Here is a 24,793-nt window from a genome sequence, read left to right as displayed (position 1 = left end):
CAGCGAGACCCAATCTGTGGGCCTCAGGACTTTTCCACACCAGCCACGCCTCCTCTGCAACTACTGCCTTGAGTGTGCTTGACTGGCAGGAATCTGTCCTTAAACTGTGATGATGGAGGGTATTGTGGTTTTTTTCGGAGGGGGCGGGCAGTGTTAGAAGCCTCTGGCTTTTGTAGGGTTGGAATGTAGTGATGCAACTACAGTAGTACCTTGGGTTAAGTACTTAATTCGTTCCGGAGCTCCGTTCTTAACCTGAAACTGTTCTTAACCTGAAGCACCACTTTAGCTAATGGGGCCTCCTGCTGCTGCAGCGCCGCCGGAGCACGATTTCTGTCTTATCCTGAAGCAAAGTTCTTAACCCGAGGTACTATTTCTGGGTTAGCGGAGTCTGTAACCTGAAGTGTATGTAACCTGAAGCATATGTAACCCAAGGTACCACTGTAATAACAATTCTATTATTTATTCCCCGCTCATCTAGCTGGATTGCCCCAGCCACTCTGGGCAGCTTCCAACACGTACAAAACAATAATAAAACTTCAAATATTAAAAATGTCCCTAAACGGGGCTGCCTTCAGATGCCTTCTAAAAGTCAGATAGTTGATTATTTCCTTGACATCTGATGGAAGGGCGTTCCACAGGGTGGGTGCCACCACTGAGAAGGCCCTCTGCCTGGTTCCCTGTAACTTCACTTCTCACAGGGAGGGAACCGCCAGAAGGCCCTCAGCGCTGGACCTCAGTGTCTGGGCAGAACGATGGAGGTGGAGATGCTCCTTCAGGTATACTGGGCCGAGGCCACTTAGGGCTTTCAAGGTCAGCACCAACACTTAGAATTGTGCTCAGAAATGTCCTGGGAGCCAGTGAAGATCCTTTAGGATATAAGGTCCCGGCAGCCGCTCCCAGTCACAAGTTGGGCAGCTGTGTTCTGAATTCGTTGTAGTTTCTGAATCACCTTCAAAGGTATAGTCCCATGTTGCCCACTGGAGAAATCTCAGGCACACCACCTATTGCTGTGCCCACTTTTCACCCCTATGCCTGCCCACCATGGACACAAACGCCCAGGAAAGGTTACTTCAGAAGGAATTTATTTCATTTATTAAACCCATACCCTGCCCTTTCTCCCAAAGGAGCACAGGGCGTCAAACCACAAGCGATAAGAACACCTTTCGAAAGTCTCAGAACGCAATTCCAATATACAGATCCAAACTGGGATGAAGATCTCTGCTTAAGAAGCTTGTTGGGAGAGGAAGATCTTCAGCAGGTGTCAAAAGAACAGCAGAGGTGGCGCCTGTCTGGTATTAACAGGGAGGGAATCCCAAAGGGTCGGGGCCACCACGCTCAAGGCCCTGCTGCTGACGGGATCTACAGGACGCCCTCACCTGCACAGTGCCAGGCATTGCCTTGCGAGAGAAAGTTTTGAGAATGAACCCCTGGGCTGGAAAAAGGTGCCTGAACTGGGGGAGGCCTGTCCCCGCTAGATACACACCCCTGTCTGCAGTGGCTACTGACCAACAATGGTACACAGCTAGGAAGCAGCTCCTGCAGATCAAGTTGATGGACTATGCCGAAATGGCCGGAAGAATCAGAAGCCAAGAAATTTCAATAAGGAATAGGGGGCGCGGGAATTATAATTTGTCCTAAACACCATTGTAAACTAGTAGGATTGGAATAACACTTGCGGTTTAATGGTGAATTTCGAACACAACGGTGAGGTAAAAGTTTCAGATTATCATAAAAGATGCAAGAGGAAATGATTAACACAAAGGGGAGCTGTTAAGTCCAAGAGATTCTTTGGAATCTAGGTTTTATGTTGTATGCTGGATACGTGCTTGTAAAATTTTAATCTGAAAAACCAAATAAAGAAACAAAAATTTAAAAAGGAAGCCGCTCCAGCAGCAAATAATGGTGCCCCAAACTCTGCCCCAAAATCTCCTCGGGCAACAGGACCACCATCTGCGTCTCAGGGGGCTGCTCATCTCAACATCCCCCAGTACGATTGTGGCGTTCGTACGGAGCCCCCGGTCGTCTCACGGACTACTGACCCGTACACCACTAATCCGCTGCCACCAACCAGGTCCTCCCTGTGACCCCAGTCAAGCTTGCAAAAATTTACCATTTGCCCAATAACAAATGCTGGAAATGTAATGAGACTGAAGGTACCTTTTACCACCTTTGGTGGACCTGCCCGAAGATTAAAGCCTTTTGGGAAATGATCTATAATGAAATTAAGAAGGTTCTTAAATGGACCTTCCCTAAAAAACCTGAGGCTTTTCTCCTGGGCATGGTTGGCCAATTGGTGACAAAGAAGGATAGGACGTTTTTTATGTATGCTACTACAGCAGCAAGAATTCTTCTGGCAAAGTATTGGAAGACACAAGAGCTACCCACTCTGGAAGAATGGCAAGCGAAGGTGATCGACTACATGGGACTGGCAGAGATGACCGGCAGAATCCGTGACCAGGGGAAAGAAACAGTGGAAGAAGACTGGAAGAAATTTAAAATTTACCTTAAAAATTGTTGTAAAATTGAAGTGTAATGAGATGTTAAGGTGTTAAGAAATAGAGAATTGCAGCTGTAAACAATAAGTTAAGGAAATTAGAATGAAAGTGAATTAATTAATCAGTTGGAGGGTTGCTGAAGAAAGGCAAAAACAAGGATGCAGAAAAGGGGAGGTATGGGGAAGTCCGGGAAGCAAGGTGTAGGAAGATAAGATTACGAAAGTATACATGTTTATATGTTTGTATGTTTTGTTTGTTTTGTTTGATTGTTTGTTTTTATTATATGTTTGGAAAATTAATAAAAATTATTTAAAAAAAAACAACAACAACCAGGTCCTCCCTGGTAAAATCACTTCAGTCTCGGTCAGCTTTTCAATTCATAAAGAAGAGTGTATTTTATTTCAGACTTAAAACAAAACTACTACAGCATTCCAAGCAGTGTTCCTCTTTACTTTCTTAGTCTTGTGTTCCTCTCTCTATATCTGCTACCACCCCACACTCACGGACCAACTGCCCTAACTGTCTCTCTATGACCAACTGCCTTTCCCAACCAGCCAACCCACTCAAAAACCAACCAACTGCCCACCCACAACTCCCCCCCAACGAACTAACCCCCGGAACTAGTTTTATAGACCCACTGACTCCAGCCCCCTGGGTCCTGTCTGTGCAGCCTATTTATCTATTTCCCCTCCAGCACTCTCTCATATATGTTACCGTCACAACGATCTACAACCTTCCATGGTTTCCTTCGGGATCCGCTGGTGTAGATAACACAGTCGTACCTTGGAAGCTGAACCGAATCCGTTCCAGAAGTCCGTTCGACTTCCAAAACGCTTGAAAACCAAATTGCGGCTTCTGATTGGCTGCAGGAAGCTCCAGCAGCCAATCAGAAGCCATGGAAGCCCCGTCAGACGTTCAGGTTCCAAAAGAACGTTTGCAAACCGGAACAATCTCTTCTGGGTTTGCGGCATTCGGGAGCCAAAACGTCCGAGTTCCAGGGCGTTCGGGATCCAAGTCACGACTGTATTGGGAACAGGTAGAAATGCTCCCCCCCCCTTTTTTTTTTATTAGGCTCCTTCGCACAACTGACACTTGTGACAAACCCGGTCCACCCAGAGCTTTGATGTTCCTTACCTTTCCATGACGGCCAAGCACTCCTTCCGCCAGGTGAACCGACTTCCCCGCCGTAAGCGGAAGGTGCCAGAGGTAGCTGTGACGGGGGGAGGAGTCTGCCTCCATTCAGGTTCTTCTACTGGGATCGGGGCCGGCCTCATGCTTAACGTCGCCCCTGGAAAAAAACAAAGCGGGACACGGAAGTGTTTCCCGGCGGAACTGGAAAGCCCCGCTCGGCTCCCCGCTCAACACCGAAGGAACGCAGCGGCCCACTTAGTCCAGAATCCTATTCTCAGAAAGGCCAACCATATGCCTCTTCTGGGAAACCTGCAAGCAGGATTCAAACACAAGAGCAGCTCTTCCTCTCTGGTGGCTTCCAGCACCTGGGATTCAGGAGAAATAGCTGCCTCTGAGCATCAAGGCTGAGCACAGCCATCATGACCAGTAGCCATGAAGACTGACCTTCCGTAAATTTGATTCTTTCTAAAACTGCCCTGATGAAACACAGGAGCTCGTCTAAAAGTACAGCACATCTGCTCTTTCATTTTTTAAAAAAGCCTCTTTTGCTCAGGTGAAAAGGTACGCAGGTACGGTGGACGCTCGGGTTGCGAACGTGACCCGTGCGGGAGACACGTTCGCAACCCGCAGAGCCATGGCTGTGCATGCGCAGGTTGCGATTCAGCGCTTCTGTGTTGCCCAGAGTGGCTGGGGAAACTCAGCCAGATGGGCGGGGTAAAAACAATAAATTATTAAATTCTTATTATTATTCTGTGCATGTGCAAAGCGTGATTCAGTGCTTCTGCGCGTGCGCGAGCACCGAAACCAGGAAGTAACCCGTTCCAGTAACTTCCGGTTTCGGCACAGTGCGCAACGCGAAAACGCGCAACCTGAAGCGTCTGTAACCAGAGGTATGACTGCATAACCAAACTCCTATAACTTACAACCTCATTTCCTCCATATCCACTTTGCACATAATTCATATACTGTATCCCTCCCTCTCTTGCACACAAAGTAGCCCAAGGATTGCTCACCGCTGTGACCGTTCTCCCTTCTCCACACTGCTGCCCATAATCAGATCCCCGCAGTCCCTCAATCTAGAGCGCAGGTGTGCTTTATTATTATTAATAATAATCATCATTCATTGCTTCCGAACTGCTGAAATGCTTGGGAACACGCCAAAACTCCTCTGCAGCTAAGCCGGAGGTCTAAGTTCAGAGAAGGCCGTAATTTTTCCACCCAACAGCAATGCACCACTCCCAAAAAAGTTCCTTTTTTTTTTTTTTATAAATTTTTTATTGCGTTTCTTTCCATAGTTTTATAGGTTACAAACAAATAACATAATTGCAAGAAACAAATTTTCCCTTTTTTTAACAACAAAAACAAACAAAAACAACTTGGACTTCCCCACCCCTTCCGATTCTGCGTTATTTAAATTTAACAATGTCAGCATTTTGTTACCTTATTTCATGCCTTATTGTAACTTTCAAATGTTATGTACCCAAATTCGATATATTGTATCTCAGTTTCAGTGCCTTTAAAATAAACATAACATGTTCAATTCACATTGTCTCCTTTTCTCTTTTATCACTTATTTTACAATTTACTTAATCATGATTACAAAAGCATAACTTTTCCTAATCATGCACTATCTTAAGATTCATACAGCTTGTAGTATTTTTGCAAATAGTCTTTAAATTTTTTCCAGTCCTCCTCAATTGTTTCTTTATCCAGATCTCGGATTCTGCCGGTCAGTTCAGCTATCTCCATGTAGTCCATCAACTGCTTCTGCCATTCCTCCAGCGTGGGCAAATCTTGTGTCTTCCAACTCTTAGCAATGAGTATTCTTGCTGCTGTGCTAGCATACATAAACAAAGTTCTGTCTTTCTTTGGCAATTTCTGGTCTACCATGCCCAGCAGGAAGGCCTCTGGTTTCTTGGGAAAGGTATACCTAAATACCTTTTTCAATTCATTATAAATCATTTCCCAGAAGGTCTTCACTTTTGGGCAGGTCCACCAGAGATGGAAGAAAGTCCCCTCTGCTTCCTTACACTTCCAACATTTATTGTCAGACAGGTGATGTATCTTAGCTAACTTGACTGGGGTCATGTACCACCGGTATATCATTTTCATAATGTTTTCCTTCAAGGCACTACATGCCGTAAATTTCATTCCGGTGTTCCATAACCTTTCCCAGTCTTCAAACATAATATTATGTCCAACATCCTGTGCCCATTTTATCATAGCAGATTTAACTAATTCATCCTGTGTGTTCCACATAAGCAGCAAGTTATACATTCTAGACAAAATCTTGGTCTTTGGTTCTAACAATTCTGTCTCTAGTTTCGATTTCTCCTCCTGGAAACCAACTTTTTTATCCATTTTAAAAACCTCTTGAATTTGAGCATAATGTAACCAATCTCGCACCTTGTTTTTTAGTTTATCCTGGCTCTGCAACTTCCAACTGTCTCCAATTTTTTCAATTAATTCCCAATATTTCGGCCAATAGGCCTCCATATTGGGTCTTTTTTGAGCCTTGGCCTCCACCGGTGACAACCACCTCGGTGTTTTACTCTCTAATAAGTCTTTGTATTTCGTCCAGACTGCAAAAATTGCTTTTCTGACAATATGGCTTTTAAACAATTTGTGAACTTTAACCTTGTCATACCATAGGTATGCGTGCCAGCCAAAAGCATTATCAAAACCTTCCAGATCTAGGACATCGGTGTTTTCCAACAAAAACCAATCTTTCAACCAGCAGAAGGCTGCAGCTTCATAATACAACCTCAAATCCGGCAGGGCAAACCCCCCTCTTTCTTTTGAGTCTGTTAATATTTTATACTTTATTCGGGGCTTTTTGCCCTGCCAGACAAACCTAGATATATCCTTCTGCCATTTTCCAAAGCATTCCACTCTGTCCACGATCTGTAGGGTTTGAAACAAAAATAACATTTTCGGCAACACATTCATTTTTATTGCTGCAATCCTTCCCAACAAGGAAAGTTTCAATCTTGACCAAATTTCTAAATCCTTCTTAACTTCCGACCAACATTTTTCATAGTTGTCCTTAAACCAAAAAAAAAAAAAAAAAAAGTTCCTTTTTCTTTTGCCAAGCTCCTTATTTTGCTGGGGGTGGGTGGAATCAGAACGGCAAAAACCTAGAAAGTTGCCTTGCATAGAGTCGGTCCCTGGGGCTGGGTATTCCCTGCACTGACTGGCAGCAGCTGTCCAGGATTTCAGGGGGGAGTCTTTCGCAACCTTACCTGGAGTAACCGGGGATTGAAACTGCTGACTTGCATCCCTTCCCTTAAACCAGGGTTTCCCAAACTTTTAAAGTCATCTAGGCCAGACTAGGGTCTCTCTCCAGCCATTTTGGGACTACAATCCCCATCATCATCCCCGACCACTGGGTCTTGCTAGCTAGGGATGATGGGAGTTGGAGTCCCAAAAACAACGGAAGCCCCAAGTTTGGGAAACCCTGCTAAACAAACGCGCTTGGACCTCTATTGAATCAGTACAATCAAATTCCAGCAGGGGCTGGAAACGGATTTCTGTGCTGATGTAGCAACCAGATGCAAAGCAATTATTATTATTAATATCCAACACTTCAGAACAACAACAACAACAACAATAATTTATTTATACCCCGCCCATCTGGCTGGGTTTCCCCAGCCATTCTGGGCAGCTTCCAACAAAATATTAAAATACAGTAATCCATCAAACATTAAAAGCTTCCCTAAAGAGGGCTGCCTTCAGATGTCTTCTAAAAGTTTATTTCCTTGACATCTGATGGGAGGGCATTCCACTGGGAAGGCGCCACCACCGAGAAGGCCCTCTGCCTGGTGCCCTGTAACCTCACTTTTCGACTACGAGGGATTGCCAAGGAGAAGGAAGAGGAAGAGGAAGAGGAAGAGGAAGAGGAAGAAGAAGAAGAAGAAGAAGAAGAAGCCTCCAGATGGGACCAGTGCTCTGGCTCTGTATAAAAGCAGCCTCTGACTTTCCTGACTTTCAGAGCACAGAGCAAGGTCTGCCTCTTGTTAGCTGGGAGAGTTCCCCACTTGGGCCCAAAGGCAGCTGCTAATACAGTCATACCTCATGTTACATTTGCTTCGGGTTGAGCGTTTTCAGGTTGTGTCCTGCGGCGACCTGGAAGTTCCAGAAAGGGTTACTTCCGGGTTTCACCGCTTGCGCATGCGCACAAAATGACATCGCGCATGCGCAGAAGCGGCAAGTCGTGACGGGTCTCCGGAACGGATCCCATTCGCAACCAGAGGTACCACTGTACTCAGGTTAAAGCAGAAGCTAGGAGCAAATTGAGGAAGGACATTCTGGCATTTGTGTTAAAAAAACAACAAGAACACCCCCAAAACGGACCCAGGTGGTTGATGCCTCGCATCTCCAAGCCGAGCCCGAGTCTGTGACAGCCAAGGGAAGAAGAGACGGGGAGCTCAGCCAAGGGAACTCATTCATCCTTTCCCACTTGGCTGGCTACCTGCTGGCCCTGCCAGACTGATCCGGTCCGCCCTAATGAATCAGTGCCGCTGGTGTCAAAGCGTGGGCGCTCCGAGGTGGGTCGGCCAATGCGGCAAAGCTCCGACCCGGTTCCCAAACGCGCTTTGCTTGGAACGCTGGCGGGCGGACCGCAGGGCCCTTGCGGGAAGAAGCGCCAGCCAACTTGGCAGAGGAGAGCCCTGCTGGATCATGTCCTTTCTAGTCGGGAACCCTGCTCTCGCGACGGCCAAGCAAGATGCTTATGGGAAGCCCGCGAGCAGGACCCGGGTGAAACAGCAGCACTCTCTCCCATCCTGTGGTTTCCGGCAGCTGGCGTCCAGAGGCATGCGACCTCCAGCAGAAGAGGCAGAGCACAGCTGTTGTGACTAGAAGCCCTGACCAGACTTATCCTCCATGAATTGCCGTGTTTTTCGCTCCATAAGACGCACCTGACCATAAGATGCACCTAGTTTTTAGAGGAGGAAAACAAGGGGGGGAAATATTCTGAACGAAACAGTGGATGCATGATTTTTGTGGTTCATGCTGTGGGCACAGACATCCAATCTGATGGTGAATTTTGGGTGGATTCGTGCTTTGTAACCACGTTTTTGCACCATTGCGGCCCCACAAAACACTGGGTGTGTGATTTTTTTGGTGCAGGCTGTAGCCCTGGACATGCTATGTGATCTAATAGTGATCTAATACTCTGCCAGTAAAGCAAGATGAGCACCGCAACCCCAGAGTTGGCCACGACTGGACCTAATGGTCAGGGGTCCCTTTACCCTTTAAGGACTGAGTGGCGGGAGGACAAAAACCAAATAAACAGTAATTCAGAGGCCACGGGCGATAGCTGTCATGGCATTTGAAGTTCCCATTCTTGTCCTACCGTCTCCCTCTGGTTAAACAAAACAGCAGCACCGCCTGCTGACGAGCAAAGGAATTGCAGCGCAATGTTGTTCATGCGCACTTTGTTATCTTTCAAGTTTCGATTCCACGCCGTAAATTCCACGCGTGCCCCAAACCTCTGGCTGGCCCCCGATACAGACCCGTTTGCAGGGAAATCCCCCATACCTTCCTGTGCCCAATGCAAGCCTCCTCCCACCCCCACCCACCCCTATTCCTGAGCATGGATTGTAACTGGGGGGGCAGGGAGCATGGGAGGGAGGAGGGTGGGGAGGGTCCATGCCGACCGAAGCACGATGAAGCCAACAACACTCACAGCCGCTGGGCAAAAGGTTTGGTTCAGAGGGAACAGCTGGAGTGTCTCGGCTTGGTTTTGTTTACCGGGGTTTGTCTTCTCAAGCTGGTACCATCGGTAAAAGGCCCTTTTCTTTTGCTCGCTCAGGTCCGATCCCTGTTGCAACAGCCAGTGGGAGATCCGGCTCTGACTGATACCTGCAGGAAAGAGCAAAGAGAGGAGAGAGAAAAGGTGGATCTACACACGGGGAAAAACCCGCTGTAAATAAGTCATAAATTAAAACGTTATAATAAAATAGAAAGGAAAAAAACAACCGCTATGTAAAATCGCATAGAAAAAGTCTGTGCTTTACAGCGCCATCTGGTGTTGCATGTTTATAACGCATTCAAAACACTGGTTGTTGTTTTTACTAATGTAGCTGAGGGTTATAAAGACTAGGACCAGCCGCCTAAGAAACAGTTACTACCCAAATGTGATTCTGGTTTTAAACACATTGTAAGGAGTCTGTATGGGAGTATATTGTATTTAAAAATGGGGTATCAGAGTTTTTAGGGGGCTAACCAGGCTGGGATAGCAGGCTTGTTGGGTTTTGAATGTCTTATGTAGATTTTTCAATTTCGTTGTTCTGTATGGGACAATGACAATAAAGATTATCTTATCTTATCGTATTGTATCGTATCGTATGAGTCCCCAGATAGAGAAAGAGAAACTATGCAACTGATTGCCACACTGTGTGGCTCCTCCTCTTGCGCACAAGTTTTCATCACGCCCTACAGACAACCTGTGATCAAGCCACACACGCTGTTCCCAATTCTTTTCCTTTTCCCATTAGGAAAGGAACTGAAAATAAAACTGCCTATTTATCATAATGCCATCAGACAAAATCTATGGTGCGACCACATTTGGTCACCTCGTGTCAAAAGGGATATCGCAGGGTTTATGGGCATTGCCATTCAAATGGTGTGGTTGTGTGTGCTGCATCTTGTGATCAGTTATGTGGGGCAGGGCATACCTGGGCCCCCCAATATTTTATTCTAGTTAGCACCCCGGCACTCCCCTGGGTAGCCCCACTGCCATCCATGGGGTGGTAACCTCCCTGCTTTGGGAACCACCGCCTTAATATCCCCATTCTGCATTAAATCCTATATTGAGTTTGCATTCCACCAGGAACATTTTGCAAGGTGCGTGGAACATTGTGACGCCAGTTTTGGATTGGGCTCCCTAACCCTACTCTGGACACACAGTTTGGGTGCTTTGGGGCTAGAATACACAGACCCGGGCACTCTTATTTTAATTTAAAAAGAGCCCCTACATATATATATATGGCTTTGAGCTCTCACATTTAAGAGACCGAATTTTCAGATGACATTATTGTGATTAATTGCTCCTACCGCTTACATAGATAGACAACGACTTGGGGGGGGGGGGGAGAGAGAGAGACAGTGAGCGCAGAATAGCAGCTTATAGGACATTACGAACACGTCCACCAGGAAATGGAATGACTCACTCGGCCATTCATTCTGCTCTGGACAGAACGATCCAGCCACGCATGCGCACTACCCAGGAGTAAACAGCAGTCAGTCCTGGGTGGATCAGAAATGCAGACCAGGAAGGAAGTGATAGAAATTGCCACATCTTTAAGATAACTTTGCATGCAGAAGAAAAGGGAGTGGGTGATAGTCCAAGACACGGAATGAATTTTTTGGTGTGGGGAGGGGCCGTAGGTAGCAACTCCCTGGGGCCCTGGTAAAGGTAAAGGGACCCCTGACCGTTAGGTCCAGTCGTGGCTGACTCTGGGGTTGCAGCGCTCATCTCGCTTTATTGGCCGAAGGAGCCGGCGTACAGCTTCCGGGTCATGTGGCCAGCAGGACTAAGCCACTTCTGGCGAACCAGAGCAGCGCACGGAAACGCTGTTTACCTTCCCGCCGGAGTGGTACCTATTTATCTACTTGCACTGGCATGCTTTCAAACTGCTAGGTTGGCAGGAGCAGGGACCAAGCAACAGGAACTCACCCTGTCATCGCGGGGATTCGAACCGCTGACCTCCTGATCGGCAAGCCCTAGGCTCTGTGGTTTAACCCACAGCACCACCCGCATCCCATGCCCCATGAAGGGGCTGGGCACCCACAAATTTCGGTGCCAAGGCCATGAAAGCTGAATGGCACCCACAGCCATGGGCACCAACCGTCGTGGCGCCAAGCTGGCATTCCTGGGAGGGGCAGAGATTAACCGTAACTTCCGTGGTAGGCAGGAAATCTACTTCTCTTTGCATTTTCAAAACGGGAAGCGTATCATTCATTAAACACTCCCCTGTGTGTTATTTTTAGGATCCGGACTCGAAGTGCCTGGATAGATGGCTCAGTGCGCTGGCTCACGTGTGGTGCTAAGCCAGGGGTTGGCAAGCTTACCGGACAATGGGCTGGTCCACGCTCCTTCTGTTGGAGGATGGGCTGCAGTGTGTGCACACGCACACTCTTCTGGGTTGGAGGAGTGCGCATGCGTGCGCACACACACTATTTCCGGCGCTTTTCCGACCTAAATGTGCCCCAGAAATAGCATGGCCGCATGCGCACAGGCGCTTTTCTGTCCTGCACGCATGCGCACATGCTATTTTCAGTGCATATCCGGGTCGTAGGAGCGCCTATGCGCATGCACACAGGCACTATCAACCCGGAAGTCAGTAAGAGCGGGAGGCAGGGGGCAGCAGGGGTCGCCATGGGCCAGTTAGACGAGCCCCGTAGGGGGCTACTGGCCCATGGACCGTAGGTTGCAGACCCCTGTGCTAAGCCAAACCACGGTTTAGTGTGCATGATCACAGGCTCTGGGAGAGGACATTGTGGCTTCTTTGCTCTTCCTTGGTTGCCACTGCACTGGGTTTAGTGGTTTCATCCTCCTTTGACAAACAGCCTAACTATGGCACCAATAGAGCGAAAACACGACCGCATGTTCAGAGAGTGTGCTAAGCCAAACCTCCTCCCCACAATCTCCACACACATGCATTCGTGCAAAGACACGGTTTGGTTTGGTGAGAACAGATTCCTGAATTTTAGCTGTGGATCCTTCACTGCAGAAGGTTGGAATAGATCGGGGTTTCCCAAACTTGTGCCTCCCGCTGTTTTCAGACTACAATTCCCATCATCCCTGACCACTAGTCCCAACAGCTAGAGATGATGGGAGTTGTAGTCCAAAAAAACAAGATCCGGGTCCCTTCCAACTGTACAATTTTATGAAAACCAGGCCACTGTGATCAAGGGAAGGGCTTTGGACACATTAAAGGACTCTGTATCTACTTCATGGGACGCGGGTGGCGCTGTGGGTAAAAGCCTCAGCGCCTAGGACTTGCCGATCGCATGGTCGGCGGTTCGAATCCCCGCGGCAGGGTGCGCTCCCGTCGTTCGGTCCCAGCGACTGCCAACCTAGCAGTTCGAAAGCACCCTTGGGTGCAAGTAGATAAATAGGGACCGCTTACTAGCGGGAAGGTAAACGGCGTTCCGTGTGCTGCGCTGGCTCGCCAGAGCAGTGATGTCACGCTGGCCACGTGACCCGGAAGTGTCTCCGGACAGCGCTGGCTCCCGGCCTCTAGAGTGAGATGGGCGCACAACCCTAGAGTCTGTCAAGACTGGCCAGTACGGGCAGGGGTATCTTTACCTTTACCTTTACCTACTTCATAATTCACAGCTTTGAGACAGAGCTTTATTTTTACAGTGTGTTTTAAACACGACATTTGAAACGTATTCTTTTCGCATTTTTCTTTGGTTGCCAGCAGACTGGTTTCCACTGAAACACCCTTTTTGCCTGCGGAACACGACCGGGACTGATGAACCTGTGAGACCCCCTTCCCACATTACAGTCCCCCCGCATCCCAAATTAGTTCCCACTGTGTGCTTTCCCCCAATCTCATCTCTAGAGGGAGCAAGCATGAAAAGAAGAGCCCCTTTCCACTGGGTCTTCCTGCACAGGCTATTATTAGTTCACCCTGTCATTCGCCTTATCTGCGTATTATTAATAAGCTGCCCTGCCCATCAGCGTCTTGTTTGTCTTACTACACAACCCTTGAAAGGCAGCTTCTATAAATAAAAGACTTCCGCATTCCTCTCTGAGATCACCCGCTCCGAGACCCCACAGCGGATTCTCCCCTGACCTCCTCGCTGGCCCAAGCAGGACCAATTCAGCCAGCTAGCCCTGGGGATTATTTAATTGATTTTTGATTTTTATCGTTATTCATGTTTTTATACTGTATTTTATGCTGCTTTTATAATGAAGTGTTTAAAATTTGTTGTTAGCCGCCCTGAGCCCGGTTTTTGAACCAGGAAGGGCAGGGTATAAATAAAATTATTATTATTATTATTATTATTATTATTATTATTATTATTATTATTATTATTATTATTATTCCGGGCTAGTGCTTATCAGTTGCTGCTTTGTGTAGGGCTTCCAATAATAATAATAATAATAAGAAGAAGAAGAAGAAGAAGAAGAAGAAGAAGAAGAAGAAGAAGAAGAAGAACAACAACAACAACAACAACAACAACAACAACAACATCAACAACAAACAATAACAAATTGCAGCAGCACACTTTTGGGGTTTTTCCTTTTTTTCAGCTTTTCTGCTCTATTTTGCTGCATGGCATTACTTCATTATTGTTTCGTTGCATTTATAGCTTGCCCTTTTTCTCTAAGGACCTCAAGCCAAACACAAAATTTCAACCAGCCTCCCAGGTTTTTTTTTCTCCAGTCCTCTACTCAGACCAGATTCCTTCTCACCAGCCCTGTTCTGTGTATCCCCCACCACGACCACTTCCCAAGTCCTGTGACTAATAATAATAATAATAATAATAAATTTTATTTATACCCCGCCCTCCCCAGCCAAGACTGGGCTCAGGGCAGCTAACACCAGATATAAAACAATTGATTGAAGTACAACTTAAAAAAAACGAGATTAAAATACAACATTAAAATGCAGCCTCATTTCAGCAGAAACTCAGACACTTTTTCGGGGATGAAAACGTCAAATCTTCACCAAGGGCAACTATCCAGACTGGTCCTACGTGGGCCAGAAAAAAGCCAGGGAAGTCCCCAAGTAGGAGTTCCATCACAGGAGGAAAAGGAAAGAGGAGGAAGGGGATCAAGTTGATTCCAAGCTAAAAGCCAGGCGGAACAACTCTGTCTTACAGGCCCCGCTTAGCTAGAATGTGCCCCTGAAATACAGAAATACTACTTGCTCAGAGGGAGGGAAAGAAGGTGGGGTGGGTGATTTTAGCATGACCGCAAGATAGCCTGCTGTGGAAAGAATCATAGAATTGTAGAGTTGGAGGGGACACCAGCGGTCATCTAGTCCAACCCCCTGCAATGCAGGAATCTTAACTAAAGCATTAAACAAATCTGCCATCCAACTTCTTCTTCAAAACATCCGATGAAGAAGAGTCCACAACCTCCCGAGAAACTCGGGTTCCACTCTCAAACAGCTCTTACAGTCTGAAAGTTCTTCCTGGTGTTTAGTCGGAATATCCCTTCTTGTTACTTGAAGCCATGGGTTCGAATCCCGCCCTCCGGAGCAGGAGAAAACAAGCTTGCTCCCTCTTCCATGAGATACTTGAAGATGGCTCTCATAACTCCTCTCCGTCTCCTCTTTTCTAGGCTAAACCTACCCAGTTCCTTCGACCGTTCCTCATAAGGCTTCGTTTCCAGACCCTTCACCATCTTGGTTGCCCTCCTCCACACATATTCCGGCTTGTCAATATCCTTCTTAAATTGGGGTGCCCAGAACTGGACACAGTATATCTTCATGTGCATCCTTCATGAGAGTGGCAACACGAGAATGGGCCTTTTCTCATTGGAGGGATGCTCTCCCCATGAAAGCCTGCCTGGCTCCTTCATCCTACACCTTTAGGCGACAGGCAAAAACATTCCTCTTAATCCAGGCCTTCGGCTGATTACATCCGATACCCTTTTAAATGTGTTGTGGGAGGCGATGAGGGGAGTGGATATTGGTTTGTTTCTGTTCTTCGTTTTTATTGTGGACTGTGTTTTTTGTGCAACTCCCTCCCATCAGATGTCAAGGAGGGAAGGAATACACAACCTTTAGAGGATCTCTGAAGGCAGCCCTGTGTCAGGAAGTTTTTAATGTTTGACGTTTCATTTTGTTTTTATGTGTGTTGGAAGCCACCCAGAGTGGCTAGGGCAACCTAGCCAGATGGGCGGGGTATAAATATTATTGCTATTATTTCTACTACCAGTATTAGTATTTTTAGGCTGCGAGTGACCCTAAGATCTACGGATGCAGGGCAAGATACTACTAGGACCCTCATACCTACGGGACCGCCTCTCCTGGTATGTCCCACAGAGAAATTTACGGTCTGCAAATAAAAACATCCTGAAGATCCCAGGCCACAGAGAGGTTAGGCTGGCCTCAACTAGAGCCAGGGCCTTCTCGGCCGCGGCTCCAATCTGGTGGAACGCTCTGTCACAAGAGACCAGGGCCCTGCAGGACCTGACATCCTTCCGCAGGGCCTGCAAGACAGAGCTGTTCCACCAGGCCTTTGGTCAGGGCGCAGCCTGACCCCCTCTGGCAATCTGCACAGAATTTTGCTTGATGGTTGCCATTAATTTGATTTTAATTTGATTTAATTAATTTTATAATGAATGATTTTAGAATGTTGGACTATTTTGATTGTTGTTAGCCGCCCTGAGCCCAGCTTCGGCTGGGGAGGGCGGGATATAAATAAAATTTAGTAGTAGTAGTAGTAGTAGTAGTAGTAGTAGTAGTAGTAGTAGTAATACAGGCATACCTTGGGTTACAGACGCTTCAGGTTGCATTTTTCCGGGTTGCGGACCGCCGGAACCAGGAAGTACCGGAACGGGTTACTTCCGGGTTTCGGTGGTTGCACATGCGCAGAAGTGCTAAATTGCGCTTTGCACATGCGCAGAAGCACCGAATCGCAACCCGCACATGCGCAGACATGCAGACACGGGTTGCGAATGATGCAGGTTGTGCACGCATCACATTTGGAACCCAAGCGTCCACTGTACAGTGGTACCTCGGGTTAAGTACTTAATTCGTTCCGGAGGTCCATTCTTAACCTGAAACTGTTCTTCACCTGAGGTACCACTTTAGCTAATGGGGCCTCCCGCTGCCGCCGCGCCGCCGGAGCACGATTTACGTTCTCATCCTGAAGCAAAGTTCTTAACTTGAAGCACTATCTCTGGGTTAGCGGAGTCTGTAACCTGAAGGGTCTGTAACCTGAGGTACCACTGTAATAGAAAGTTTCAACTGTTACTCCACCCCATTTCTCATCACACGGGCCCTGGAAGCTTTCACACGAGCAAATGCACGATAACGGTTCTGTGCCCCTGATTTCAGCCTCACATTTCCAGAGCACGGCGCCTGCTGCTTTGTCCAATGCCTGCCTGGGTCAGAGGAGTTAACAACAATAAACCAGAAGCTCACTGCTGCTTATTCAGAAGAAGAAGAGAGGGGAATTATGCTCGGAAACAGCCTGTGCTGAAATGACAAATTAAGGGGAGGGGGCTCACAAAGCCCTTCGCTTAAGCCGGAAAGGCCCGGCTGTCAAGATTCGAAGCAAAGCTATTGTCCTTATGCAGGCACGCAACACACTTCTGCAGTGAGCGCTCCGGGGTCTGCCACCACACGATGCAAGAGATATGATCCATCTATTTAATTTAGTCTTTGCATCTATTTGTTATTTAGATTTATAACTTGCCCTTCTACGCTGTCGTCATTGCAGTCGGGAGGTGCAACAGGCCTCCCGCATTAGCCAATAATCATAATAACAACAGCAACAGTTTATTATTTATACCCAGCCCATCTGGCTGGGTTTCCCCAGCCACTCTGGGCGGCTCCCAATCAAATATTAAAAACACAATACAGTGGTACCTCGGGTTACATACGCTACAGGTTACAGACTCCGCTAACCCAGAAATAATACCTCAGGTTAAGAACTTTGCTTCAGGATGAGAACAGAAATCGTGCTCTGGCGGCACGGCAGCAGAAGGAGGCCCCGCTAGCTAAAGTGGTGCTTCAGGTTAAGAACGGACCTCCGGAACGAATTAAGTTCTTAACCCGAAGTACCACTGAACAGCATTAAACATTAAAAACTTCCCTAAACAAGGCCTAAGGGACGCGGGTGGTGATGTGGGTTAAACCACAGAGCCTAGGACTTGCTAATCAGAAGGTCACCGGTTCGGTGAGCTCCCGTTGCTCGGCCCCTGCTCCTGTCAACCTAGCAGTTCAAAAGCACATCAAAGTGCAAGTAGATAAATAGGTACCACTCTGGCGGGAAGGTAAACGGCGTTTCCGTGCGCTGCTCTGGTTCGCCAGAAGCGGCTTAGTCATGCTGGCCACATGACCCGGAAGCTGTGCGCCGGCTCCCTCGGCCAATAAAGCGAGATGAGCACCGCAACCCCAGAGTTGGCCACGACTGGACCTAATGGTCAGGGGTCCTTTTACCTTTAAACAAGGCCTAAACAAATTCCCCCCTTAAAGCCAAGGCCAGCGGGGGAAAATTCTATGCGGCTTATGCTTCCAGTTAACTGGGAGCAAGCCCTGCTGTACTCAGCGGTCCTTAAGCTCAAGAGTAAACATGTAGAATGTCATAGGCTGGCTAGATGCTGAGGAGCAGTGAGAGGCTCCAGGTGGGGAACCCCCAAGGGAATCCCCAGGAGAAGAAGGCTCAGAGCCAGGGGGTGATGATGGTTGGGCAGAGGGAGGAAGAGGGAGAAGACTGGGAGGTGTCGGAAGCCGAAGGGGCAACAGGGTTTAGTGAGCAGTCCTGAAACAGACGCAGGAGGAAGGCCGGAAGACAGAGATGAGGCAGGATGCTGAAGAAATCACGGAATCTGTTCCCAGACGTTGAGTGTTCAGATCAAGGGAAGTCATAGTACAGTGGTACCTTGGGTTAAGTACCGTATTTTTTGCTCTATAAGACTCACTTTTCCCCTCCTAAAAAGTAAGGGGAAATGTGTGTGCGTCTTATGGAGCGAATGCAGGCTGCGCAGCTATCCCAGAAGCCAGAACAGGAAGAGGGATTGCTGCTTTCGCTGCGCAGCGATCCCTCTTGCTGTTCTGGCTTCTGAGATTCAGAATATTTTTTTTCTTGTTTTCCTCCTCCAAAAACTAGGTGGGCCTTGTGGTCTGGTGCGTCTTATAGAGCGAAAAATACGGTACTTAATTGGTTCTGGAGGTCCGTTCTTAACCTGAAACTGTTCTTAACCTGAAGAACCACTTTAGCTAACGGGGCTTCCTGCTGCCACCACACTGCCGGAGCACAATTTCTGTTCTCATCCTGAAGCAAAGTTCTTAACCCGAGGTACTATTTCTGGGTTAGTGGAGTCTGTAACCTGAAGCGCCTGTAACCCGAGGTACCACTGTACCACTATTCTGCGTTGGTCAGACCACACCTGGAATATGGTGTCCCGTTCTGGGTGCCACTGTTTAAGAAGGATGTTGACAAGCTGGAAGGTGGACAGAGGAGGGAGACCAAGATGATCAAGGGGTCTGGAAACCAAGCCTTATGAGGAACGGTTGAAGGAGCTGGGTACGTTGAGCCTGCAAAAGAGGGGACTGAGAGGAGATGTGATAACCATCCTCAAGTATCTCAAGGGCCGTCACATGAAAGATGGAGCAAGGTTGTTCCCCCCCCCCTGCTACAGAAGACAGAACTCGAACCCATGGCTTCAAGTTACGAGAAAGGGGATTGCGACTCAATACCTGGAAAAACTTTCTGGCAGAAAGAACTGTTTGACAGGGAACGGTCTCCCTTGGGAGATTGTGGGCTCTCCTTCCTTGGAGGTTTTCAAGCAGAGGTTGGGTGGCCGTCTGTCACGGACGCTTTAGCTGAGATGCCTGCATTGCAGGGGGTTGGACTAGATGACCCCTGGAGATCCCTTCCGACTCTACGATTCTAAGAGCCTTATGCTCTCCTGACTGAGCCATTCACTCTCTTTAGCATCTAGTACAGCGGTTCTCAACCTGCAGGTCCCCAGATGTTGTTGGACTACAACTCCCATCACCCCTGAGCTCTGGCCATGCTAGCTAGGGATGATGGGAATTGTAGTCCAACAACATCTGGGGACCCGCAGGTTGAGAAACGCAGAAAGGAAGACAAAGCGACGGGAGGAGGCAGCCTTAAGTGTTTACCCCTCGCTTGGCTTAAGTAGGCAGGTTGGGTTATTGGGCTAATGAAACAACATGGATGCAATTAAACAAAAGCCTTTCCAGCCAAGCACCCCACAAGGCCTGGATGGCCTATTAGGTAAAGGTAAAGGGACCCCAGACCATTAGGTCCAGTCGTGACCGACTCTGGGGTTGCGGCGCTCATCTCGCTTTATTGGCCGAGGGAGCAGGCGTACAGCTTCCGGGTCATGTGGCCAGCAGGACTAAGCCGCTTCTGGCAAACCAGAGCAGCGCATGGAAATGCCGTTTACATTCCCACCAGAGCAGTACCTATTTATCTACTTGCACTTTGACGTGCTATCGAACTGCTAGGTTGGCAGCAGCTGGGACCGAACAACGGGAGCTCACCCTGTCGCAGGGATTCGAACCGCTGACCTTATGATCGGCAAATCCTAGGCTCTGTGGTTTAACCCACAGCGCCACCCGCATCCCGGATGGCCTATTCCGAACCCTAAAAGGGCCAGAACCTCACCTTCCCGCTCTCAATGGAAGGGCTGTGGATGATGTTCACAATTTCAAAACAAAGCCATTTTGGCACTAGGCACTTGACGCTAGTTACAGCATTCCTAAGAAAAGCAGGGAGATATCCTGCTGACGTAAGCCGCCGCGTAAGGAACAGGGGGAGAGAAGATCAGGCAGGGCAAGGGAGGTGCAGAGAGAGAGAGAGACTGATTCACCAGGGAAGTTCCACAATGGGTCTTAAATCAAAGGCATACATTATCATGACTAAGCTGACAGATTTGCACCGCAATGCAGAAAGCCAAGCGATATCCCAACATCTGCGCCGGCAGGAGAAGGCGCGGCGAGGCGGCGGTGCTGAGCTACGGAGAGGGGGTCCAGGCGAGGCGTTTCCGAGCTCTTACCTGTTACCTGCGCTACGACGGCTTGCGAAATCCTCCGGTTGGCCAGGAAGGCTTTGATTTCCTCTTTTATCACGCTGCTGTCCCTCCTAACAAAACAGGGGGAGTTTTTTGCGGGGGGTTGGAGGGTGGACGGGAGGGGAGGGGAGAGGAAGAAGAAGAAGAAGGTTAAAAAGAGGGGGGGCAAGAAAGAGGGCCAGAGTTGAAGACGCGTTTAATTGGGGGTGGGGGTGGCAGAGGGAGCGAAGGGCCTAACGGATGGCCCTCGCCGTCGGACGTTGCTTTTAATCCGTGTCGCCGGCTGATCAAAGCGCACGAGGAGGAGAACGGATGACTCGCGGTCCGTGTAAATTCATGCAAGCCATATGGGATGCACAAAGTTTCATTACGGAGGGATGAATAAATCTCTCCCACCGGTGGCGACGCTGGCATCAAACTAGGGTGTTGCACATGGGGGTGTAGCTTAGCGCATTACTTAGCCGTAACTCGGGGACAGAGAACATGTTCTGCATATCGCAGGCCTTGGGTTCAAATGCATCTTCGGGGTGGGTTGGCAAAGAGGCCAGTCTGAAATCCCGAGAGAGCTGCTGCCAGCCTGTGTGGTCAAATTTGGCCCCTCCAAGCCTCGCCGTCTGGCCTCAGGGCTCTGCCCACAACCCCCCACCCAACCCCAAACGCTTTTGCCCAGCTGGAATGTGTCCTCATGACGAATTTATGCTCCTTGCTCCGTCCACTTTCCCCTCTGGCCCCGTCCACCACTGTCTTGTGGCCCTCAGAAGACGGGCCAGATGGGGAAACGGCCCTTGGGTTCCCCACCTCGATCTAAGGCCTGCTTGGGCCGCATGAAATTCTGACTATTATTATAATTATAATTCATAACCACCTTTCTCCCTGACGGTGATTCAAGGCAGTTTGCAGGTAAAATAAGAACATCTGGAAACTTAGGGTCAGGGGAAGATGACGATAATTTGAAAAAAACAACAACAATTATACACTAACAGAATTAAAACACTGATTCATAGGATTGCAGGGCTGGAAGGGACACTCAGGGTCATCTAGTCCAACCCCATGCAATGCAGGGATCTCAACTAAAGCATCTACAACATATCTATCTATCTATCTATCTATCTATCTATCTATCTATCTATCTATCTATCATCTATCATCTATCATCTATCTATCTATCATCTATCTATCTATCTATCTATCTATCTATCTATCTATCTTTTTTATCCATCCATCCATCCATCTCTCTCTCTCTCTCTCTCTCTCTCTCTCTGGGAGCAGCCACTAAACAGCAGCAGGAACTTTCTCCGGGAAATTTTCATTAAAGTTTTCACAATACAGTGGTACCTCGAGTTAAGTACTTAATTCGTTCCGGAGGTCCGTTCTTAACCTGAAACTGTTCTTAACCTGAAGCACCACTTTAGCTAATGGGGCCTCCTGCTGCTGCCACGCCGCCGGAGCACGATTTCTGTTCTCATCCTGAAGCAAAGTTCTTAACCCGAGGTACTATTTCTGGGTTAGCAGAGTTTGTAACCTGAAGCGTATGTAACCTGAAGCGTCTGTAACCCGAGATACTACCATACAATAAAATTCTATCTAGAATAAATGAAAGAAAGAAAGAAAGAAAGAAAGAAAGAAAGAAAGAAAGAAAGAAAGGAAGGAAGGAAGGAAGGAAGGAAGGAAGGAAGGAAGGAAGGAAAGGGAGGAAGGCAAAGGAAGGCAAAGGAAGAAAGAAAAGAGAGGAAAAATACAATATAAATAATAAAACAGAGAGAGATATCCCCCTCTATTCTAATTGTACCCTGATTTCTAATCTACATACGTTAGGAAAAACTTTCTGTCGGTAAGAGCTCCCTCGGGAGACGGTAGACCTTCCTTGGAGGCTTTCAAGGAGAGGTCGGATGCCCCCTTGGTGTGGATACTACACTTGAGATCCCTGAATTGCAGGGGTTGGTCTAGATGGCATCTGGGGGTCCCACAGAGAAATTCTGCGCTTTCTCTGATTTTTGTCAAACCGCCTTGCGCGCCCCGGTTGAGGGGAGGGAGGCCAGAATTAAGGGATGCGGTGCTAACGGCGAGCCCACCAACAGGAGCGCGCCCCACCCCGAGCCCCAAGAGCTCACCTCATCAGCTCCTCCACTTTGTCGTCCACGTCCAGGTCTTCTTCGGAGGCCTCGAAGCTGTACGACCTCTGCGCCATGCTGCTGGCCAGCGGGTACCGCGTGGGCGACATCTTCCCGTTGAAGGCGGAGAGCCGCTCGCTGCTCTCCCGGCCGTTCTGGTTGGTGGTGCAGGGCTGCGGGGAGGTGTCGTAGCTGTTGCTGGGCGAAGGGGACATCCCCGAGTGGTGCGTCTGCGTGGAGGCCGTGGCGGTGGAGGACGAGGCGGCCACGTTGTTGGTGCTGTTGCTGCAGGAGCCGCCGGCGGCCCCGTAGGCCGACCGCCGGCCGAACTTGTCGCTGTGCTCCTGGTCAAGGCGGTCGAAGGTCTCCAGGGCGTGCAGGATCTCGTGCCGCGTCATCCCGGTGCGCCGCAAGCGCTGAAGCAAGTCGATCTGCTCTATGGTGAACCGGGGCTCGTCGGTGTAGTGAAACATGGTTTCCAGCAGGCTGCGGGGGCACAGGGGAAGAAGGTGAGGAGGGAAGAAGGCGCAGGGACACGAGAAAGAGGCTCGGATCAGGCCAAAGGGGGCCAATTTGAAGGAGCGAGTCAGCAGCCGATCACACTGAAGGAGTTGGAGCTGACTCGCTATTAGCAGAAACGGGATCTGAACGGAAGCGCAAGGCCTAATGCGTGCAGGAATGGGTCTGGGCTCGCCCCAATTAAGAAGTGGTTAGGACTAAAGATCCCCACCTCCTCACAGCCGTCCTCTCTGGGGTTCCCCCCCAAGCAATCGGAGACTGCTCCTGCAGGCAGCCAACCTCTCCTCCACCCTTTTCATGCCTCTTCTGGTTCTGGGAGATCAGGTGGTGAGGGGAGCTTGTTGCAGCAGGAGGGGGAGACCCCCTTGACTCTTCACCAGCCCAACTCATCTTGGCCTCTCGGCCTCCCTCCTCCCCTAATTCATCTTCTGCCTCTGATTCTAGACTTCTCTCTGTCACAGACTCCCCCTCCTCCCTAAGCCCTATTACCCTTCCAGATTCCAACAACTCTTCAATAATCAGTCAAACAATCAATCAATCAATCAATCAATCAATCAATCAGTATTTATACCCCACCACGTTTCCCCAGCCACTCTGGGTGGCTCCCAAAAGAATATTAAAAACACAATAAAACTTCCCTTCAGGTGTCTTCTAAAAGTCAGATACAGTGGTACCTCTGGTTACGTACTTAATTCGTTCTGGAGGTCCGTACTTAACCTGAAACTGTTCTTAACCTGAAGCACCACTTTAGCTAATGGGGCCTCCTGCTGCTGCCGCGCTGCTGGAGCACGATTTCTGTTCTCATCCTGAAGCAAAGTTCTTCACCCGAAGTACTATTTCTGGGTTAGCGGAGTCTGTAACCTGAAGCATATGTAACCCGAAGCGTATGTAACCCGAGGTACCACTGTAGTTGTTTATTTCCTTGACATCTGATGGGAGGGCGTTTCACAGGGCGGGTGCCACTACCGGAAAGGCCCTCTGCCTGGTTCCCTGTAACCTCACTTCTAGCAGTGAGGGAACCGCCAGAAGGCCCCCAGCACGGGACCTCAGTGTCTGGCCTGAACGATGGGGGGGGGGGGGAGAGACGCTCCTTCAAGTATACTGATCCGAGACCATTTAGGGCTTTAAAGGTCAGCACCAAGACTTTGAATTGTGCTTGGAAATTCCCACTACTCCACAGCAACCTACGTCTCCTCCACTCCAGAGTTCCCCCAAGCAATCAGAGACTGCTCCCTCCTCCCCTGCTTCATCTTCTGCCTCTGATTCCAGACTTCTCTCTGCCACAGACTCTCCCTGCTCCCTAAGGCCTGTTATCTCTCCAGCTTCCGACACCCCTTCTCAGCCTGCTCCCTTTTTTCCCTTGGACCGCTCACCATCATCCCACCACCACTCCCTTGTTAGAATTCCTGCCCTATTATTTCAGTCGTGGGATTGTTGTCTATCACATGACGGTGTATGTTTTGACTCCACAGAGTGGGAAGTGACGGAGACAGGGTGTTTGTGTTACTGTGTTCTGTGAAGTGGGACTATTGTCCTTTGTTCTTTCTCTTTGCTGTCTGATGCTAGAGAGAGAGAAGGAGCCATGTTGCAGTGCTCCGTTTTATATGTAAATAAAGTAGATTAGCCAAAATGCTGAGTTGCTGAGGTCTGTTACGCAAACTGCGAAGACTCTGCAGATCCCCAAGTGTGCCGGTGTCTGTTGGCATCGGTTGCTGTGATGTTCGGGCTGAAAGCAGCTTTGGAAGCTCCCGAACGATTGAGCAGGAGGGAGAGAACATGCCAGTCGGGCATGTGTCTCT

The 24,793-nt window shown here is 48.7% G+C and overlaps 1 protein-coding gene and 1 long non-coding RNA gene across 14 annotated transcripts in view; both read right to left on the bottom strand.

The window, feature by feature from the left end:
* Positions 1-24,793, bottom strand: part of LOC144327187 (uncharacterized) — a 197,966-nt gene that overhangs the window by 31,506 nt on the left and 141,667 nt on the right. The window lies entirely within an intron of this gene.
* HMBOX1 (homeobox containing 1) overlaps positions 1-24,793 on the bottom strand; it is a 132,920-nt gene that overhangs the window by 17,350 nt on the left and 90,777 nt on the right. For all 13 annotated transcript variants that reach the window (XM_077925391.1, XM_077925399.1, XM_077925393.1 and 10 more), the window contains 4 exons: positions 22,476-22,961; positions 20,350-20,435; positions 9,381-9,491; positions 3,630-3,783 (listed from right to left, as the gene is read on the bottom strand). In XM_077925391.1, the coding sequence (XP_077781517.1) occupies positions 3,630-3,783; positions 9,381-9,491; positions 20,350-20,435; positions 22,476-22,961 (837 nt within the window). The remainder of the gene's footprint in view (positions 1-3,629; positions 3,784-9,380; positions 9,492-20,349; positions 20,436-22,475; positions 22,962-24,793) is intronic.

The sequence above is a fragment of the Podarcis muralis genome, chromosome 3 (assembly GCF_964188315.1).
Source record: "Podarcis muralis chromosome 3, rPodMur119.hap1.1, whole genome shotgun sequence".
NCBI lineage: Eukaryota > Metazoa > Chordata > Lepidosauria > Squamata > Lacertidae > Podarcis > Podarcis muralis.
Note: the sequence above shows the minus strand (reverse complement) of the source record. Positions and strands in the feature narration are given on the sequence as shown.